This window comes from Melanotaenia boesemani, chromosome 21, assembly GCF_017639745.1.
Source record: "Melanotaenia boesemani isolate fMelBoe1 chromosome 21, fMelBoe1.pri, whole genome shotgun sequence".
Classification (NCBI taxonomy): Eukaryota; Metazoa; Chordata; class Actinopteri; order Atheriniformes; family Melanotaeniidae; genus Melanotaenia; species Melanotaenia boesemani.
The window spans coordinates 29,679,364-29,697,861 of NC_055702.1; the positions used below are offsets into that span (position 1 = coordinate 29,679,364).

At 48.3% G+C, this 18,498-nt stretch overlaps 1 protein-coding gene across 1 annotated transcript in view; it reads right to left on the reverse strand.

The window, feature by feature from the left end:
* Positions 1-18,498, reverse strand: part of ryr2a (ryanodine receptor 2a (cardiac)) — a 392,644-nt gene that overhangs the window by 300,851 nt on the left and 73,295 nt on the right. Inside the window, exon 13 of the mRNA XM_041973182.1 lies at positions 605-788. Coding sequence (XP_041829116.1) covers positions 605-788 — 184 coding nt within the window. The remainder of the gene's footprint in view (positions 1-604; positions 789-18,498) is intronic.

An 18,498-nucleotide genomic window follows, 5' to 3' on the forward strand; every position in this document is an offset into this window, starting at 1 on the left:
CCAGGAGGGGCTCAGAGTAGAGTCGCTGCTCCTCCACATCGAGAGGAACCAGATAAGGTGGCTCGGGCATCTGGTCAGGATGCCTCCTAGACGCCTCCCTGGTGAGGTTTTCTGGGGAAGACATAGGACACGCTGGATGGACTACATCTCTCGGCTGGCCTGGGAACGCCTCGGGATCCCTCAGGATGAGCTAGTGAATGTGGCCGGGGAGAGGGAAGTCTGGGTTTCCCTGCTCCGGATAAGTGGCAGAAAATGGATGGATGGATGGAAATATTTTGCTTTTGTACATGATAATGAAACAAACTGTTGTTTTCATGCAGCGCATATGACAATAAATCTCTAATATCTTGAATTTTATTGCAAATGAATTGCCGTTTTCCTCTGGGATTAGTAAAGTATTCTTCATTTCAGTCAAGTGAATGTAACATATCTACTGTTGAGGCAACATGAAATAATCATTTTAAGCATGACAGCTGAACCCTGTTGTCAGATTATTTCTAAAGGATTTAAATCTAAATCTCTAAAAGCGGAGTTCTCCAAAGTCTGGAAACTTCCATTAAGACAGGCACATATAACAGCAGAACCTCACACACACGTATCCTACCTCTTCCTGGAAGAGGTTCTGTCTGTTCTTCAGAGCTCGCAGTCGGTTCTGCTTGTCTTCATGCTCCAGGTGATCACCAGGTGGCTGGAAGTAGCCAATCAGATCCTGCAAACTCAGACTGACTGAATCGATTGGAAGATTCAAAGTCAGACTTTTCCCCTTTTTCCTCAACGTGTCCAGACCCCTGGAGAAAGCAGAGACCAGAAAGAAGAGGTTGAGTCCAGCATGAAGTTTCATGAAGTTGTTTGGTCAGCATGTGGTGTCCAAAGCATGTTTACACTTCAGCAGCAATGCTTCATGTCTGCAACCATTAGAGAACCAAACATTGGTCTAAAATCTTCCTTTGTCCCTCAAGATTTTCTCTTTCTTTTCTTTTGATTTTCTTTCCTACTGTTCTGTTTCTTCCTGTGTTTGAATCCCACATCTTTTCACATCCAGTGAACTGCTGAGTCCCTCCATGTGGAACCAGACCATCAGTTGCTCCTCTATTTTCTAACGTCCTGCTCTAATGCACATTCATTCATCACTTTACATCTTTTCCTGGTGAAATATCGGGCAGTTAAACTTGGACTGAGGGCCATCCATGAGAGGCGTTCAGTGAGGTCTCCCTTGCTGCATGACTGGATGTTAACAGTTTGACTGTACTGTCCATGTCAAGATGTCTGAAAGCAAACAGAAGATTTCTGTGGTAAAATCAACCCACTAAACATTATACGTCTGATAGACGTGCAGATCATGGCTATACTGCGTCCGTCGGTCCATGACTGACGTGAAAAGCAGGTCTACTATTGTGATGTCTAACCATGACCCCACCTGGACGTCAACATGTGGTTTAACTTGTGAACGTCAGACTCGGTAACTTTTCTGGAGGTCATATGCACGTCTAACACAGGTGCAGGAAACTGACATGTATGTTGCATTTTTCATTTAAGACAAATACTATCAAACTTGTTATCGACACCATTAATTGATTCAACATTATTTGTGAATTGTTCTTTTTTAATTGAGAACATGATATTTTATTTCACATTTTCACATTTTCTGTACTGATTTATATCAGGATTTTGGACCGCAGGCTGTGGTAATCATCTGGCTATAACTGGCATCAATATGCTCTGCACATCTCTGCGCCACAGTCTTACACCATTATGTTTTCACAACCACGTCCCCCAGCTGAAGTTTAATATGTGTGAGGCTGAGGCAGCACATCTTCATGACTCAACCAGTCAACGCCGTTCGGCCACTGCTGCCAACTTACTGACTTTGTCGTTGTATTTGGCAAGTTTTCAGACCCCTCTAGCGACTTTCTTTCTTAAAGAGACTAAGGACAAATCTAGCAGCTTTTTATAGTATTATTGGAGACTTTTGGAGACTGATGTAAATATTTAAAAAGTTAAAAGTGTTGTGGCATGTTGCAGGGCCCTAATTGAAAAACAAATTTACACTTTACAGCCAGTATGGACCACCACTTTACAACCAGTGTGGACCACCACATTACCACCAGTATGGACCACCGCTTTACCACCAGTGTGGACCACCACTTTGCCACCAATGTGGACCACCACTTTACCACCAGTGTGGACCACCATGTTACTGCCAGTGTCAACCACCACTTTCCCACCACTGTCAATCACCACTTTACCTCCAGTGTCAACCACCACTTTACAGCCAGTGTGCACCACCACTTTACCACCAGTATGGATCACCACGTTACCACCAGTCTGGACGACCACATTACCACAAGTATGGACCACCACTTTACCGCCAGCAGGTACCACCACTTTACAGCCAGTTTGGACCACCACTTTACCACCAGTGTGGACCACCACTTTACCGCCAGTGTAGACCACCACTTTACCACCGGTGAGGACCACCGCTTTACTGCTAGTATGGACCAGAACTTTATCAGCAGTATAGACCACCGCTGTACCACCAGTGTGGATCACCACTTTACCACCAATGTGGACCACCACATTACCGCCAGTATGGACCACCACTTTACCACCAGTGTGGACCACCACTTTACAACAAGTGTGGACCACCACATTACTGGCAGTATGGACCACCACTTTACCACCAGTGTAGACCACCACTTTACCACCAGTGTGGACCACCACATTACCACCAGTATGGACCACCATTTTACCACCGGTGTGGACCACCACTTTACCACGAGTTTGGACCACTACATTACCACCAGTATGGACTACCACTTTACCACCAGTGTGGACCACCACATTACCACCGGTGTGTACCACTACTTTAACACCAGTGTGGACTACGACTTTACCACCAGAATGAATCACCGCTTTACCGCCAGTGTGGACCACCATTTTACCACCAGTGTGGACCAAAACGTTGACGCCAGTATGGACCACCACTTTACCACCAGGGTGGACCACCGCTTTACCGCCAGTATGGACCACCGCTTTACTACCAATGTCAACCACCACTTTACTGCCCATGTCAGCCACTACTTTACCGCCAATGTCAATCGCCACTTTACCTCCAGTGTCAACCACCGCTTTACCGCCAGTGTGGACCACCACTTTACCACTAGTGTGGACCACCACTTTACAACCAGTGTGGACCACCACATTACAACCAGTGTGGACCACCGCTTTACCGCCAGTGTGGACCACCACTTTACCACCAATGTGGACCACCACTTTACCACCAGTGTGGACCACCACGTTACTGCCAGTGTGGACCACCACTTTACCACCATTGTCAATCGCCACTTTACCACCAGTGTCAACCACCACTTTACCGACAGTGAGCACCACCACTTTACCACCAGTGTGGACCACAGCTTTACTACCAATATCAATCGCCACTTTACCTCCAGTGTCAACCACCGCTTTACCGCCAGTGTGGACCGCCACTTTACCACCAGTGTGGACCACCACTTTACAACCAGTATGGACCACCACTTTACAACCAGTGTGGACCACCACATTACAACCAGTGTGGACCACCGCTTTACCGCCAGTGTGGACCACCACTTTACCACCAATGTGGACCACCACTTTACCACCACTGTCAATCGCCACTTTACCACCAGTGTCTGTGGAAGTATTAATATATCAGAGTTCTAATGGAAACCAACAGGTGTACTGTCCTTGGTAAACAGAATATTAATAGTATGACATTATAACATGATATCAAAATGATGTCAACCAGTCAGCCCTAAAAGGCTGTGTGTGTATACAGAAATAGAATCAGAGAGACTATATAAGCTTGGAGAAATGAATGTACGTGGTCTTTGATCCTGGAGGGGTGTCCCCCTGTTCGGCCGAATAAAGGAAGATCATTGAGACCTCTGTCTGCAGACTCTTAATATCAGCAGCCCTTTTGATAAAGAATTTATCTACGACATTTGGCGAGCCAGCCAGTTAACCGCTGGGGCCGGACGTGTGGACCGCTTTGACTCACCGCTTAAGGAGGTAAGCCCCATTTTAAATCCTTCTGCGTGGAGTGAGCCGGAGCGGTGGGGCCCGTCCTGGCTACAAGTTGAACTTAGTTATACAGCTGCTGTGACTCTGCTGACAGATAAATTTGTGTGCACACAAATAAAGTAGTTTTGTGAAGACAGGGCCTTACCAGAAGTAGCTGGGAGGAAGGTCAGTATAAGGCGATATTGGGTAGGTTTGTGAAGACAGGGCCTTACCAGAAGTAGCTGGGAGGAAGGTCAGTTTTAAGGAGATTAAGTAGTTTATGAGGGCCTTACCAGAAGTAGCTGGGAGGAAGGTCAGTTTTAAGGAGATTAAGTAGTTTATGAGGGCCTTACCAGAAGTAGCTGGGAGGAAGGTCAGTATAAGGCGATATTGGGTAGGTTTGTGAAGACAGGGCCTTACCAGAAGTAGCTGGGAGGAAGGTCAGTATAAGGCGATATTGGGTAGTTTATGAGGGCCTTACCAGAAGTAGCTGGGAGGAAGGTCAGTATAAGGCGATATTGGGTAGTTTATGAGGGCCTTACCAGAAGTAGCTGGGAGGAAGGTCAGTTTTAAGGAGATTAAGTAGTTTATGAGGGCCTTACCAGAAGTAGCTGGGAGGAAGGTCAGTTTTAAGGAGATTAAGTAGTTTATGAGGGCCTTACCAGAAGTAGCTGGGAGGAAGGTCAGTTTTAAGGAGGTATTGGGTAATATTTTAGGGCCCTATCAAAACCTCGGCGTTACTGGACGCGGTCGCCCGGGAATTTTGAGAGGAGGGTCAGTATAGCGGCGAAAGAAGTAAATTGGCACCAAAAATAAGTAGTGAAAGTGTGAAGTAAAAGTGAAGATGTGAAGGCACCGATCGATCCGTTTCGAGTTCAAATTTAGTAAAGAGTTAAATACAGGGCTCACAATATTGCGAGCTATAGGCTGGTATTGTAGGGAGTCAGTTAAGGAGCTTAAGTAGCTTATGACCAGGATCATAAGGAAAAAAGGGTGCAAAGATCGATCAAATATCTGATCCCAAATTAAACAGAGCCAGTAGTGAAGGATTATAGCTCTGTAAACCCAGGAAATCTGCGTAAAAGGGGCTTAGCGCAGTACAGCTGTGAAAAAACCTTGTTGCAACATTAAATAATAAAGGAAAAATGTTTTATAAACTGACTGTTGACATATCCCTTCTTTCGACTGCTCACTGAGAGCGAACTTGTGACTTTTAAACTGGTTTTGACTGTTTAATTCCCCTCTGACTAATGGTGATTTGTTCAGCTGTTGAAGTGTGTGTATGAAGCGGATAGTGTGTGATGCACCGGACAGAAATGTGTGACTGACTGAGTGTGTAACTGTCCTTTGACTGCCTTACCCCTCTCACTGAAAGTAAACTTGTGACTTCTGTGTGAAAAAATAAGGGAAAAGTTTTAAACTATTTGTTGACTGTTACTTCCCTTCTTACTAAGGGTAAATATGACAGCTGATGACTTCTCTGTGTGTGTGAATGAAGCGGATAGTGTGTGATGCACCGGACAGAAATGTATGACTGGTGAGCTGACAGTGTGTGTAAACCGCCAAGTGTGTGTGTAAGGCGCGTCCGAGCGAAACTTGAGACGAGTGTGTGTGTCACTCGCCTCGAGTGTAATTGGAGATTGAAGCAGCTGCTGAGGATACTGGAAAAAACTTGTGCATGAGCATGTAGAGAGGCCTCTGTTTGCAGTAAAATGCATGGTGTTGTGAAAAGATATAGCATGAACTGAAGTGCATAGATTGACTCGTTCCCCCAACTCACAAGATAGTGGTCTGGTGAAATCTGACACTAAGCTACTTGCTGACGCGCATAGACACAAGCACTGACAAAAATAAAATAGTGCTCTTCTCTTGTGCAGCTACAAGGATGTAGCTGTTCTATTCGTATGCCTGTTAAAATAAAACCGCTGAACTCCTTTGGTTTCTTTCCAACAGAACACGACTCCTCCCATTGGGTTGACACCAAGAAACAGGGCACGGAGTTGCAGCACACCCAAGTGGATTCCATTTGAGTTGCATGATTATCATATTGTATTAAAGCAGGGTTGACTGAATAGGATAATGATGAGTACGCCCGAAGCTATTGTTTGTATCCGTTACCCCCACAGGATGAAAGAGGTTCAACATGCAGTTCAACATGTTCAAAAGAACAAAAAACCTTAAAGACCCGTGGCCTGCTACAGGAACCTTCGATAGAAATATTTGTGAATTGATGCAACATCGCATTGAGGATTACAAAGCTGGAAATAATTCTAAGAAACGACAAAAGAAGCGAGAGCTTGAGTTGGAAATTTTAAACTTATTTAGAATCAGCAAGCCAATTAAAAGAAATGTCAAAACAATTGTGTCTTTTACAGATAATCCAGGGGAAACTGAAAACCTTACTGATGCTGAACTCTTCCCAAACTTAACAGGAACAATAAAGATAGATGGAAACTTTAATCTTGATGACCAGCAAAGCCTTCCAGGGGTACCAGCTAATGCTGACATGTCGGGAACCGTAAGTAACATTCATGACAGGTCATCTGTTGCTTCAAGGGTCGCTGAGGTGGCACTTCCTGTTCCAGACCCACTCAACTCCAGACAGAGGAGCCTGTCTTTACCACCAAACACTGGAGAAGCCCAGGCCCAGGTCAGACAGCGTCCGGCCTCTGCCCATTCTCCTCAAAGGCAGGAAACTCCTCCCCACATGACAATCCCAAAACATTGTAGCACGTGGCGACGTCAGTCTGGAATTATTAATTGTTATCAAGATCGAACCGAATTGGTTCGAAAGGGCAAAGCTGAGGACAGTTTTTGGTTAAACTTAGGGCCCCGTCAACAAGATTTACATCGTGAGTTGGGACGGAGCCAGATAGTTGAGATGGAACAGGAAATAGATGACTTAAATGAGGAGGTGGAGGGGGCGACCTCGGGGGGTGGGACTTCCATGCCTGCGTTCCTGCAAAAGCCCGGCGCGTCCACAGGGGTCTCAAGGGATGAGTATGACTTAAGATATAGGCCAAATATTAGACCTCCTGATAGATTCACAGGTGGAGAATTCCCAATCCTGATTAGGGGAACGAGGGCCGATTATCACCCTTGGCCAGCTCGGGACTTGACAGGTTTGGTCTCCGGGCTCCCACAGATCACCGCAGGAGGGGGCAAATGGGTTAAAGCTTTTGAATCAAACACGGCCGGAACACTACTCTCACTGGGTGACATCAAGGCTGTCCTCACACAGGTTTTGGGGTTGTCTAAGATGCAACAGTTTTTCAAAGACAATGAACTGGACTGGATTTTGAGTGAAAGGGCAGATGGAACAGAACTGGCTGCCTATAAAGGGGTGATTTGGAAAGGAATACGCACCAAGTACCCTAATAAAATTGATGTTGATGCTTTAAAAGGGGAACCTCTGAAAGACGACCAGAATCCAGCAGCATACATCGATATGCAGTTGAAAAGATGGCGCCTAGAGACTGAAAAAGATGTGGAAAATGATCCTGTTTTGCTCACTCTTTTCAGAAATGCAGTGATCACATCGATGCCAAAGGAAGTCACCCGGCGCCTGGAGGACGTTGTTGGCCTGGCGTCCATGTCCTCGCAGCTGTTCCGTGATCATGTGATTCATGCAGTAATGCGATACAGAAGAGATATAAGCAAGACTTCTGAACAGGACCTCCAGATTCAAAGGAAACTGACTCAGATGCAACTAAATGATTTGCAAGGCAAGCTGAAAGAAAAGACTCAAGCTGTTGTGTTCACAGATCCAGGTGCGGGTCAGACTGCTGGAGTTCCTGAGTCAACACAGGCCGCCAGTGGTCCCCAGCCGTTCCGCCCTTCATACTCAAGGCTTGGTACTCCCTCGTCTGGGGCGTGGCAGGGATCCCTCCGCTGCTGGTATTGTGGAATGTTTGGACATTTTGCTAAGGCTTGCCCACGGTTTATGCCCCTCTCGGCAGGTGGTCCTGGAAGAAACGGAGTTGTCCCCAGAAGAGGTGGAGGTGGGGCCCTGGGTGGCACTCGGCCAAGACCCTCTCAGTTTTAGGGGGGTCCCGGGAATCCTATGGGTGAAGGTTCGTACCCGTTGATCCTACACACACGCACTGACCCCATGATAAATGTGAAAGTTGGGGATCAACAGGTTTCTATGATGATCGACACGGGAGCTACTCACTCATGCATACAGGAACACCTCGCCAAGAACCTTCCCCTGTCAGATAACTTTGTCAAGACAGTAGGATTCTCGGGAAAAAGTCAATTGGTTCCCATTACTGCTCCCGTTAAAATGAAAGTAGGAAATGATGAAATTAAAATACCCATTTTGGTTTCAGACCAAACACCCGTCAATTTATTAGGACGAGATGCACTTTGTAAACTTGGGCTCAAAATTTTATGCTCCCCTTCGGGAATATACGTGGAGAATATTGGATTGGATTTACAAATGACTGCTCAAGCAGAACCAGCAATTGTTTATTGGTTGGGAAACATGGAGGGACCCGTGGGTTCAGTGTTGAAAAAATGGGAAACATGCGTAAGAGCCCAGGCACCGAGAGGTTCTCCTCCAATCTTACCTCCTCACTGTACAATGTTTTTTGATCCATTAGCCAGCCCAACCTTTCAGGATAGGTGGGAAAAGGAGACGGAGGGTGTAAAGGTTGAATTGGAGGCTCCATATATCCTGATTGGAGGCCAAGGCGCAGCATTAAAGGAAAAAGCAAACGAGCCCAAGCAGGTCTCGGTGGAATCGGGTCCAGTGGTGCCCGGGGATAAGGTGTACATCAAGGAATTTCGGAGGAAGTGGAACACTCCTAGACGCCGAGGTCCCTACACGGTAGTCCGAGCCACCCCGACTGCGGTCCAGGTAGAAGGAAGCTTCGCTTGGCACCACGTGAACCATTGTTCGTTGGCAACTACGACCAACAACTGCAAAACGGGCCCTGGGGACTGGTCGGATTGTGCAGCGTTCTCAAATGACCAGTCCCCCAAAAGGGGAAGTATCGCCTGGCATGCATCTGACAAAGATAGTCCGGTCAGGGCAGATTCAGAGTTGTCGCCCGATGATGTTGTGTCTGAAGTTCCTGTGGTTTCTTCTGTTGTTCGGGACAGTAATGTGGACATGGGCAAGTCGTCCAACCCGGACCCGAAGCAGCAGCCACTACGTCGTCCCATCACCAGGGCCTTCTCAAGGGAACAGAGGGGCGCCAGCTCAAAGACGGAACGCCGACCTCAGTGATCAGGGGGAGTACGATCCACATGCCAAATGCCATTATCAGTCAGGTCTCTTGCCGGCATGCACCCGCACACATCTACACACTACCCGTGACTCGGTATTTCAGACAGATGTTGCCCTTATGGCACAACGTCGGCGAAGGGTAAGATCAACTAATGGGAAAAATGTAGAGGGGCATAACATTCCAGTGAATCCTGGGATGGATGATAAAAGCGGTGCTCAGGGAGGAGAGGCTTTGGGGTCCAGGCTAGACCCTCTGGGCTCAGACTTAAGTGTTTATGTTACTACAGCTGCAACTGCCAAGAAATGGGGAGTTCACTTTGTAAAAGAGGGGCCCACTCCCCCTCCAGCTGGGGCTCCTGTCCAGGAGCCGGACAAGGTTGATCCTGTAGCAAACGCTGCTGCAAGCCCACAGGCAGAGATAGGTAACCGTCAGCCAGTACCAGGAGGATTGGGGTATGTACGCTTAGCACATATAACATCCTTAATGTTTGACCAGGTATGGGCTGCTGCATGGAACACATTGGAAGGTCTGTTGGAGGTCGGGAAGGTTGTAAGTTCTCACTGGACCACAGACAGCACAGCAGTACATTTGAACCAGACCTCAACTGCGGTCTCTACACCTGAACCGCAGTCCACCGCGGTTATCAATGGCCATCCTGACAATGAGGTGGTTGCGTCTTTCACTCTTCCCCCTCAAGGGTTAGATACTTTGGTAAATAGTTATCATGATAAAACATTAAAGGGGGGGGAGGTCAAGGATGTAAAGGGGCAACCGGAAGTACGAGGGTTTAGACCTAGTGAAGATTACTTATGGAAGGAAGCGATGGCCAACACTTGGTATCGCTGGGCTTGGCTGTCAGTAAAGGAAATGACATCGGAGGAATGCATATGGTGCTCAAAGGCGCCTGGAGCCCCTCCGGTTGTTGTCCCAGATAAGTACAGCTCTTGGGAGTGTGCACAGGAACAGCGCCGAGTGTGCGCAGGGAAAGCGTTCAAGTCTATAATGCCGAATGCTTTCTTCGGGCTCCCAATGTGTGGTATAAAGTGTAGATTACTTTATGGGGCCCAGAGGATGCATGGTTACCTGAATAAATATAGGGGTTACAAGATCCAGGAATTGTGTGAACCTTACCAGATGGCAAATACCGCCATGGCCCCTCCCACGGTCTATAAGGTGGACTATAACGCCGCATACGAGTGTTTTGCCAGCGGAGGATTTCTCCAGCAAAATGGGACAATGGTGGGAAACACGACGGTAAGATGTAATGTCACATGGGTACTATCATGGTTTCCAGAGTCTGGTATGTCTCCTCTCTTCATAACTAAAGCAGTATGGTTTGAAAACCCGGAGCCCCCACATCAGGACTGTCAGAATATGTCAATCACGGTTCCAACCCTATTTTGGTTCGGAGACCAATCACATGCGGTCGCTGATAGTTTCTGGTTATGTGGAAATGATCTGCTACGTAGCACCCTACCCCCCTCTTGGGTGGGGTTGTGTGCTACTGTTCGCTTAAAGGTGCCAGCTATGGTGGTATACAATGGTGTAAATAACATTCTTAACTTAAAACAAGACAAGGGCGCGCTGCGTAGGAGTAGGCGTCAGGTCTCGGGTTCTCTTGGGGTATATCGGGATGCAATTGGAATTGCTAAAGGGATTCCTGTGGAATTTTCGGCCAGAAATGAAGTAGTGGCCGGCATAGAATCTATACTACCATGGATAACTTTGAATAAAAATGTTAACTGGATAAATTATATATATTATAATCAACAGCGGTTGTTTAACCACACCATCGAGGGACTGAGTGCACTTGGAGAACAGCTGCATGAGACTAGCAGACTCGCACTACAGAACCGGCAAGCACTAGATTGGCTTCTGGCAGATAAGGGTGGAATATGTCAAATGTTCGGGGAGGACTGTTGCACTTTTATTCCAGCTAACACAGCGCCAGATGGTTCCTTTACATCTGCCATGGACGAGATAATACGGGTGGGGAGGGAGGTGCGGGAGCATGCTGGGAAGAGCGACTGGTCTCTTAATTGGTTGGACCAGTTAATGGCTGACTGGAAAAATGTGTTGATAAAGGTGGGAGTTGGGTCAGCTTTGGTTCTGATCCTTCTTTTCTTGTTTGGCATGTGCATCGTTCCCGCCCTGAGGAAAGCGTGGAGTATGAGTCTCAAGGAACAGACATCTGTCATCATGGCTGCCCAATTGATCCATACTGAGTTGGACCTGTGACGTCTTAATATAACTGCAGTCGGTTGGACGAAGGGTCGGCAGCCAGACAAAGGAAGGCTGGTGACCCAACGCTCCTGTTTGCCTCCGGACTGGAAAAAGACTCTATCTTGTGTTATTCACGTGTGGTTTTTGTAGTCAGTAATCTTCTGTAATAGGTTATCCTTGTGAAAACGGATTGTAATGTATTTTCTTTGTTGTGTGTGTATGATTAATTTCTGTCATAGTACTTAGAAGGTCTCCTGCAGGGGTTCACTGGCCTACCCGTGCCTGAGTGTCAAGTAAGATCAAAAGTTACCGGTGCTCGCCCAGAGGGGGGGCACGGGGGAATTTTTTATCCCTTCGGGGTTTTTTCGCCCTCGTACGGGAGGTTCAGATCGGCTCCTATGTTATGCTTGAGACCTGCGTGTGTGGACAAGTGTGCATAAAAAGGTTTCCCTATTGTAAGTTTCAGAGTATCGTCTTAGGGCCGATTACTCTGAAATATTTGAAAGGGGGAAATGTGGAAGTATTAATATATCAGAGTTCTAATGGAAACAAACAGGTGTACTGTCCTTGGTAAACAGAATATTAATAGTATGACATTATAACATGATATCAAAATGATGTCAACCAGTCAGCCCTAAAAGGCTGTGTGTGTATACAGAAATAGAATCAGAGAGACTATATAAGCTTGGAGAAATGAATGTACGTGGTCTTTGATCCTGGAGGGGTGTCCACCTGTTCGGCCGAATAAAGGAAGATCATTGAGACCTCTGTCTGCAGACTCTTAATATCAGCAGCCCTTTTGATAAAGAATTTATCTACGACATGTCAACCACCACTTTACCGACAGTGAGCACCACCACTTTACCACCAGTGTGGACCACCATGTTACCGCCAGTATGGACCACCGCTTTACTACCAATGTCAACCACCACTTTATTGCCCGTGTCAGCCACCACTTTACCACCACTGTCAATCACCACTTTACCTCCAGTGTCAACCACCGCTTTACCGCCAGTGTGGACCACCACTTTACCACGAGTGTGGACTGCCACTTTACTGCCAGTGTGAGCCACCGCTTTACCGCCAGTGTGGACCACCACATTACCACCAGTATGGACCACCAATTTACCACCGGTGTGGACCACCACTTTACCACCAGTTTGGACCACTACATTACCACCAGTATGGACCACCACTTTACCACCAGTGTGGACCACCACATTACCACCAGTATGGACCACTATTTTACCACCGGTGTGGACCACCACTTTACCACGAGTGTGGACTACCACTTTACGACCAGAATGGAACAACACTTTACCGCCAGTGTGGACTACCACTTTACCACCAAAATGAATCACCGCTTTACCGCCAGTGTGGACCACCATTTTACCACCAGTGTGGACCAAAACGTTGACGCCAGTATGGACCACCGCTTTACTACCAATGTCAACCACCACTTTACGGCCAATGTCAGCCACTACTTTACCGCCAATGTCAATCGCCGCTTTACCTCCAGTGTCAACCACCGCTTTACCGCCAGTGTGGACCACCACTTTACCACCAGTGTGGACCACCACTTTACAGCCAGTATGGACCACCACTTTACAACCAGTGTGCACCACCAAATTACCACAACTAAGGACCACCACTTTACAGCCAGTATAGCCCACTGCTTTACCGCCAGCATGGACCACCACTTTACCACCAGTGTGGACCACCACATTACCACCGGTGTGGACCACTGCTTTACCGCCAGCATGGACCACCACTTTACCACCAATGTCAACCACCACTTAACTGCCAGAGTCAACCACAGCTCTACCACCGGTGTGGACCACCGCTTTATTGCTAGTATGGACCACCGCTTTACCACCACTGTGGATCACCACTTTAACACCAATGTGGACCACCAAATTTCCACCAGTATGGACCACCACTTTACCACCAGTGTGGACCACCATTTTAACACCAGTGTGGACCACCACATTACCGCCAGTATGGACCACCACTTTACTGCCAGTGTGGACCACCACATTACCACCAGTATAGACCACCGCTTCACTGCCAGTTTGGACCACAGCTTTACCACCGGTGTGGACCACCACATTACTGCCAGTGTCAACCACCACTTTCCCACCACTGTCAATCACCACTTTACCTCCAGTGTCAACCACCACTTTACCGCCAGTGTGCACCACCACTTTACCACCAGTGTGGATCACCACTTTACCACCAGTATGGATCACCACGTTACCACCAGTGTGGACGACCACATTACCACAAGTATGGACCACCACTTTACCGCCAGCAGGTACCACCACTTTACAGCCAGTGTGGACCACCACTTTACCACCAGTGTGGACCACCACTTTACCGCCAGTGTAGACCACCACTTTACCACCAATGTGGACCACCACATTACCACCAGTGTGGACTACAGCTTTACCACCAGAATGGAACAACACTTTACTGCCAGTGTGGACCACCACATTACCACCAGTATAGACCACCGCTTCACTGCCAGTTTGGACCACAGCTTTACCACCGGTGTGGACCACCACATTACTGCCAGTGTCAACCACCACTTTCCCACCACTGTCAATCACCACTTTACCTCCAGTGTCAACCACCACTTTACCGCCAGTGTGCACCACCACTTTACCACCAGTGTGGATCACCACTTTACCACCAGTATGGATCACCACGTTACCACCAGTGTGGACGACCACATTACCACAAGTATGGACCACCACTTTACCGCCAGCAGGTACCACCACTTTACAGCCAGTGTGGACCACCACTTTACCACCAGTGTGGACCACCACTTTACCGCCAGTGTAGACCACCACTTTACCACCAATGTGGACCACCACATTACCACCAGTGTGGACTACAGCTTTACCACCAGAATGGAACAAGACTTTACCGCCGGTGTGGACTACAACTTTACCACCAAAATGAATCACCGCTTTACCGCCAGTGTGGACCACCATTTTACCACCAGTGTGGACCAAAACGTTGACGCCAGTATGGACCACCGCTTTACCACCAGGGTGGACCATGGCTTTACCGCCAGTATGGACCACCGCTTTACTACCAATGTCAACCACCACTTTACTGCCCATGTCAGCCACTACTTTACCGCCAATGTCAATAGCCACTTTACCTCCAGTGTCAACCACCGCTTTACCGCCAGTGTGGACCACCACTTTACCACCAGTGTGGACCACCACTTTACAGCCAGTATGGACCACCACTTTACAACCAGTGTGGACCACCACATTACCACCAGTGTGGACCACCGCTTTACCGCCAGTGTGGACCACCACTTTAAAACCAGTGTGGACCACCACATTACTGCCAGTGTCAACCACCACTTTACCACCACTGTCAATCGCCACTTTACCACCAGTGTCAACCACCACTTTACCGACAGTGAGCACCACCACTTTACCACCAGTGTGGACCACCGCTTTACTACCAATGTCAACCACCACTTTATTGCCAGTGTCAGCCACCACTTTACCACCACTGTCAATCACCACTTTACCTCCAGTGTCAACCACCGCTTTACCGCCAGTGTGGACCACCACTTTACCACGAGTGTGGACTACCACTTTACTGCCAGTGTGAACCACCGCTTTACCACCTGTGTGGACCACCACGTTACCGCCAGTATGGACCACCGCTTTACTACCAATGTCAACCACCACTTTATTGCCCTTGTCAGCCAGCACTTTACCACCACTGTCAATCACCACTTTACCTCCAGTGTCAACCACCGCTTTACCGCCAGTGTGGACCACCACTTTACCACGAGTGTGGACTACCACTTTACTGCCAGTGTAAACAACCGCTTTACCACCTGTGTGGAACACCACTTTACAACAAGTATTGACCACCACTTTACAACCAGTGTGGACCACCACATTACCACCAGTGTGGACCACCGCTTTACCACCAGTGTGGACCACCACCTTGCCACCAATATGGACCACCATTTTACCACCAGTGTGGACCACCACTTTACTGCCAGTGTCAACCACCACATTACCACCACTGTCAATCGCCACTTTACCTCCAGTGTCAACCACCACTTTACCGCCAGTGTTGACCACCAGGTTACCGCCAGTAGGGACCACCGCTTTACTACCAATGCTAACCAAAGCTTTACCGCCAGTGTGGACTACAACTTGACCACAAGTGTGGACCATCACTTTACCACCAGTGTGAACCACCACATTACCGCCAGTATGGACCACCACTTTACCACCAGTGTGGACCACCACTTTACCGCCATTGTGGACCACCAGCGTAGACCACCACTTTACCACCAGTGTGCACCACCAAATTACCACAACTAAGGACCACCACTTTACAGCCAGTATAGCCCACTGCTTTACCGCCAGCATGGACCACCACTTTACCACCAGTGTCAACCACCACTTAACTGCCAGTATGGACCACCACTTTACCACCAGTGTGGACCACCACTTTACCGCCATTGTGGACCACCAGTGTAGACCACCACTTTACCACCAGTGTGAACCACTACATTACCACCACTTTACCACCAGTGTGGACCACCACATTACCACCGGTGTGGACCACTGCTTTACCGCCAGCATGGACCACCACTTTACCACCAATGTCAACCACCAAATTTCCGCCAGTATGGACGACCACTTCACCACCATTGTGGACCACCACTTTACCACCTGTGTGGACCACCATTTTACAACAAGTATTGACCACCACTTTAAAACCAGTGTGGACCACCACATTACAACCACTGTCAATCGCTACTTTACCTCCAGTGTCAACCACCACTTTACCGCCAGTGTGGACTACCACTTTACTACCAATGTCAACCACAGCTTTACCACCAATGTGGACCACCATTTTACCACCAGTGTGGACCACCACTTTACTGCCAGTGTCAACCACCACATTACCACCACTGTCAATCGCCACTTTACCTCCAGTGTCAACCACCACTTTACCGCCATTGTGGACCACCAGTGTAGACCACCACTTTACCACCAGTGTGAACCACTACATTACCACCACTTTACCACCAGTGTGGACCACCACATTACCACCGGTGTGGACCACTGCTTTACCGCCAGCATGGACCACCACTTTACCACCAATGTCAACCACCAAATTTCCGCCAGTATGGACGACCACTTTACCACCAGTGTGGACCACCACTTTAACACCAGTGTGGACCACCACATTACCGCCAGTATGGACCACCACTTTACCACCAGTATAGACCACCGCTTTACCGCCAGTTTGGACCACAGCTTTACCGCCAGTGTGGACCACCACTTTACCACCAGTATGGACCACTACTTTACCACCAGTTTGGACCACCACTTTACCACCATTGTGGACCACCACTTTACCACCTGTGTGGACCACCATTTTACAACAAGTATTGACCACCACTTTAAAACCAGTGTGGACCACCACATTACAACCACTGTCAATCGCTACTTTACCTCCAGTGTCAACCACCACTTTACCGCCAGTGTGGACTACCACTTTACTACCAATGTCAACCACAGCTTTACCACCAGTGTGGACCACCACTTTACTGCCAGTGTCAACCACCACATTACCACCACTGTCAATCGCCACTTTACCTCCAGTGTCAACCACCACTTTACCGCCAGTGTGGACTACCACTTTACTACCAATGTCAACCACAGCTTTACCACCAATGTGGACTACCATTTTACCACCAGTGTGGACCACCACTTTACTGCCAGTGTCAACCACCACATTACCACCACTGTCAATCGCCACTTTACCTCCAGTGTCAACCACCACTTTACCGCCAGTGTTGACCACCAGGTTACCGCCAGTAGGGACCACCGCTTTACTACCAATGCTAACCAAAGCTTTACCGCCAGTGTGGACTACCACTTGACCACAAGTGTGGACCATCACTTTACCACCAGTGTGAACCACCACATTACCGCCAGTATGGACTACCACTTTACAACCAGAATGTACCACCGCTTTGCCACCAGTGTGGACCACCACTTTACCACCAGTGTGGACCACCACATTCCCACCACTATATACTACCACTTTACAACCAGAATGGACCACCGCTTTACCGCCAGTGTCTACCACCGCTTTTCCGCCAGTATGGACCACCAGTTTACCACCACTGTGGACCACCACTTTACCGCCAGTGTGGACCACCACATTACCACCAGTATGGACCACCACATTACCACTGGTGTGGAGCACCGCTTTACCGCCAGCATGGACCACCACTTTACCGCCAATGTCAACCACCACTTTACTGCCAGTGTCAACCACCACTCAACCACCGGTGTGGACCATCACTTTACCACCGGTGTGGACCACCACATTATCACCAGTATGGACTACCACTTTACAACCAGAATGGACCACCGCTTTACTGCCAGTGTGGACCACCACATTCCCACCACTATAGACTACCACTTTACAACCAGAATGGACTACCGCTTTACCGCCAGTGTCTACCACCGCTTTTCCGCCAGTGTGGACCACCACTTTACCACCAGTGTGGACTACCACTTTAACACAAGTATGGACCACCACTTTACCGCCAATGTCAACCACCACTTTTCTGCCAGTAACAACCACCAATCTACCACCGGTGTGCACCACGACTTTACCACCAGTGTGGACCACCACATTACCACCAGTATGGACTACCACTTTACCATCAGAATGGACCACCGCTTTACCGCCAGTGTCTACCACCGCTTTACTGCCCGTGTCAGCAACTACTTTACCGCCAATGTCAATCGCCACTTTACCTCCAGTGTCAACCACCACTTTACCGACAATGTGCACCACCACTTTACCACCAATGTGGACCACCACTTTACAGCCAGTATAGACCACCATTTTACCACCAGTGTAGACCACCACTTTACCACCACTGTCAATTGCCACTTTACCTCCAGTGTCAACCACCACTTTACCG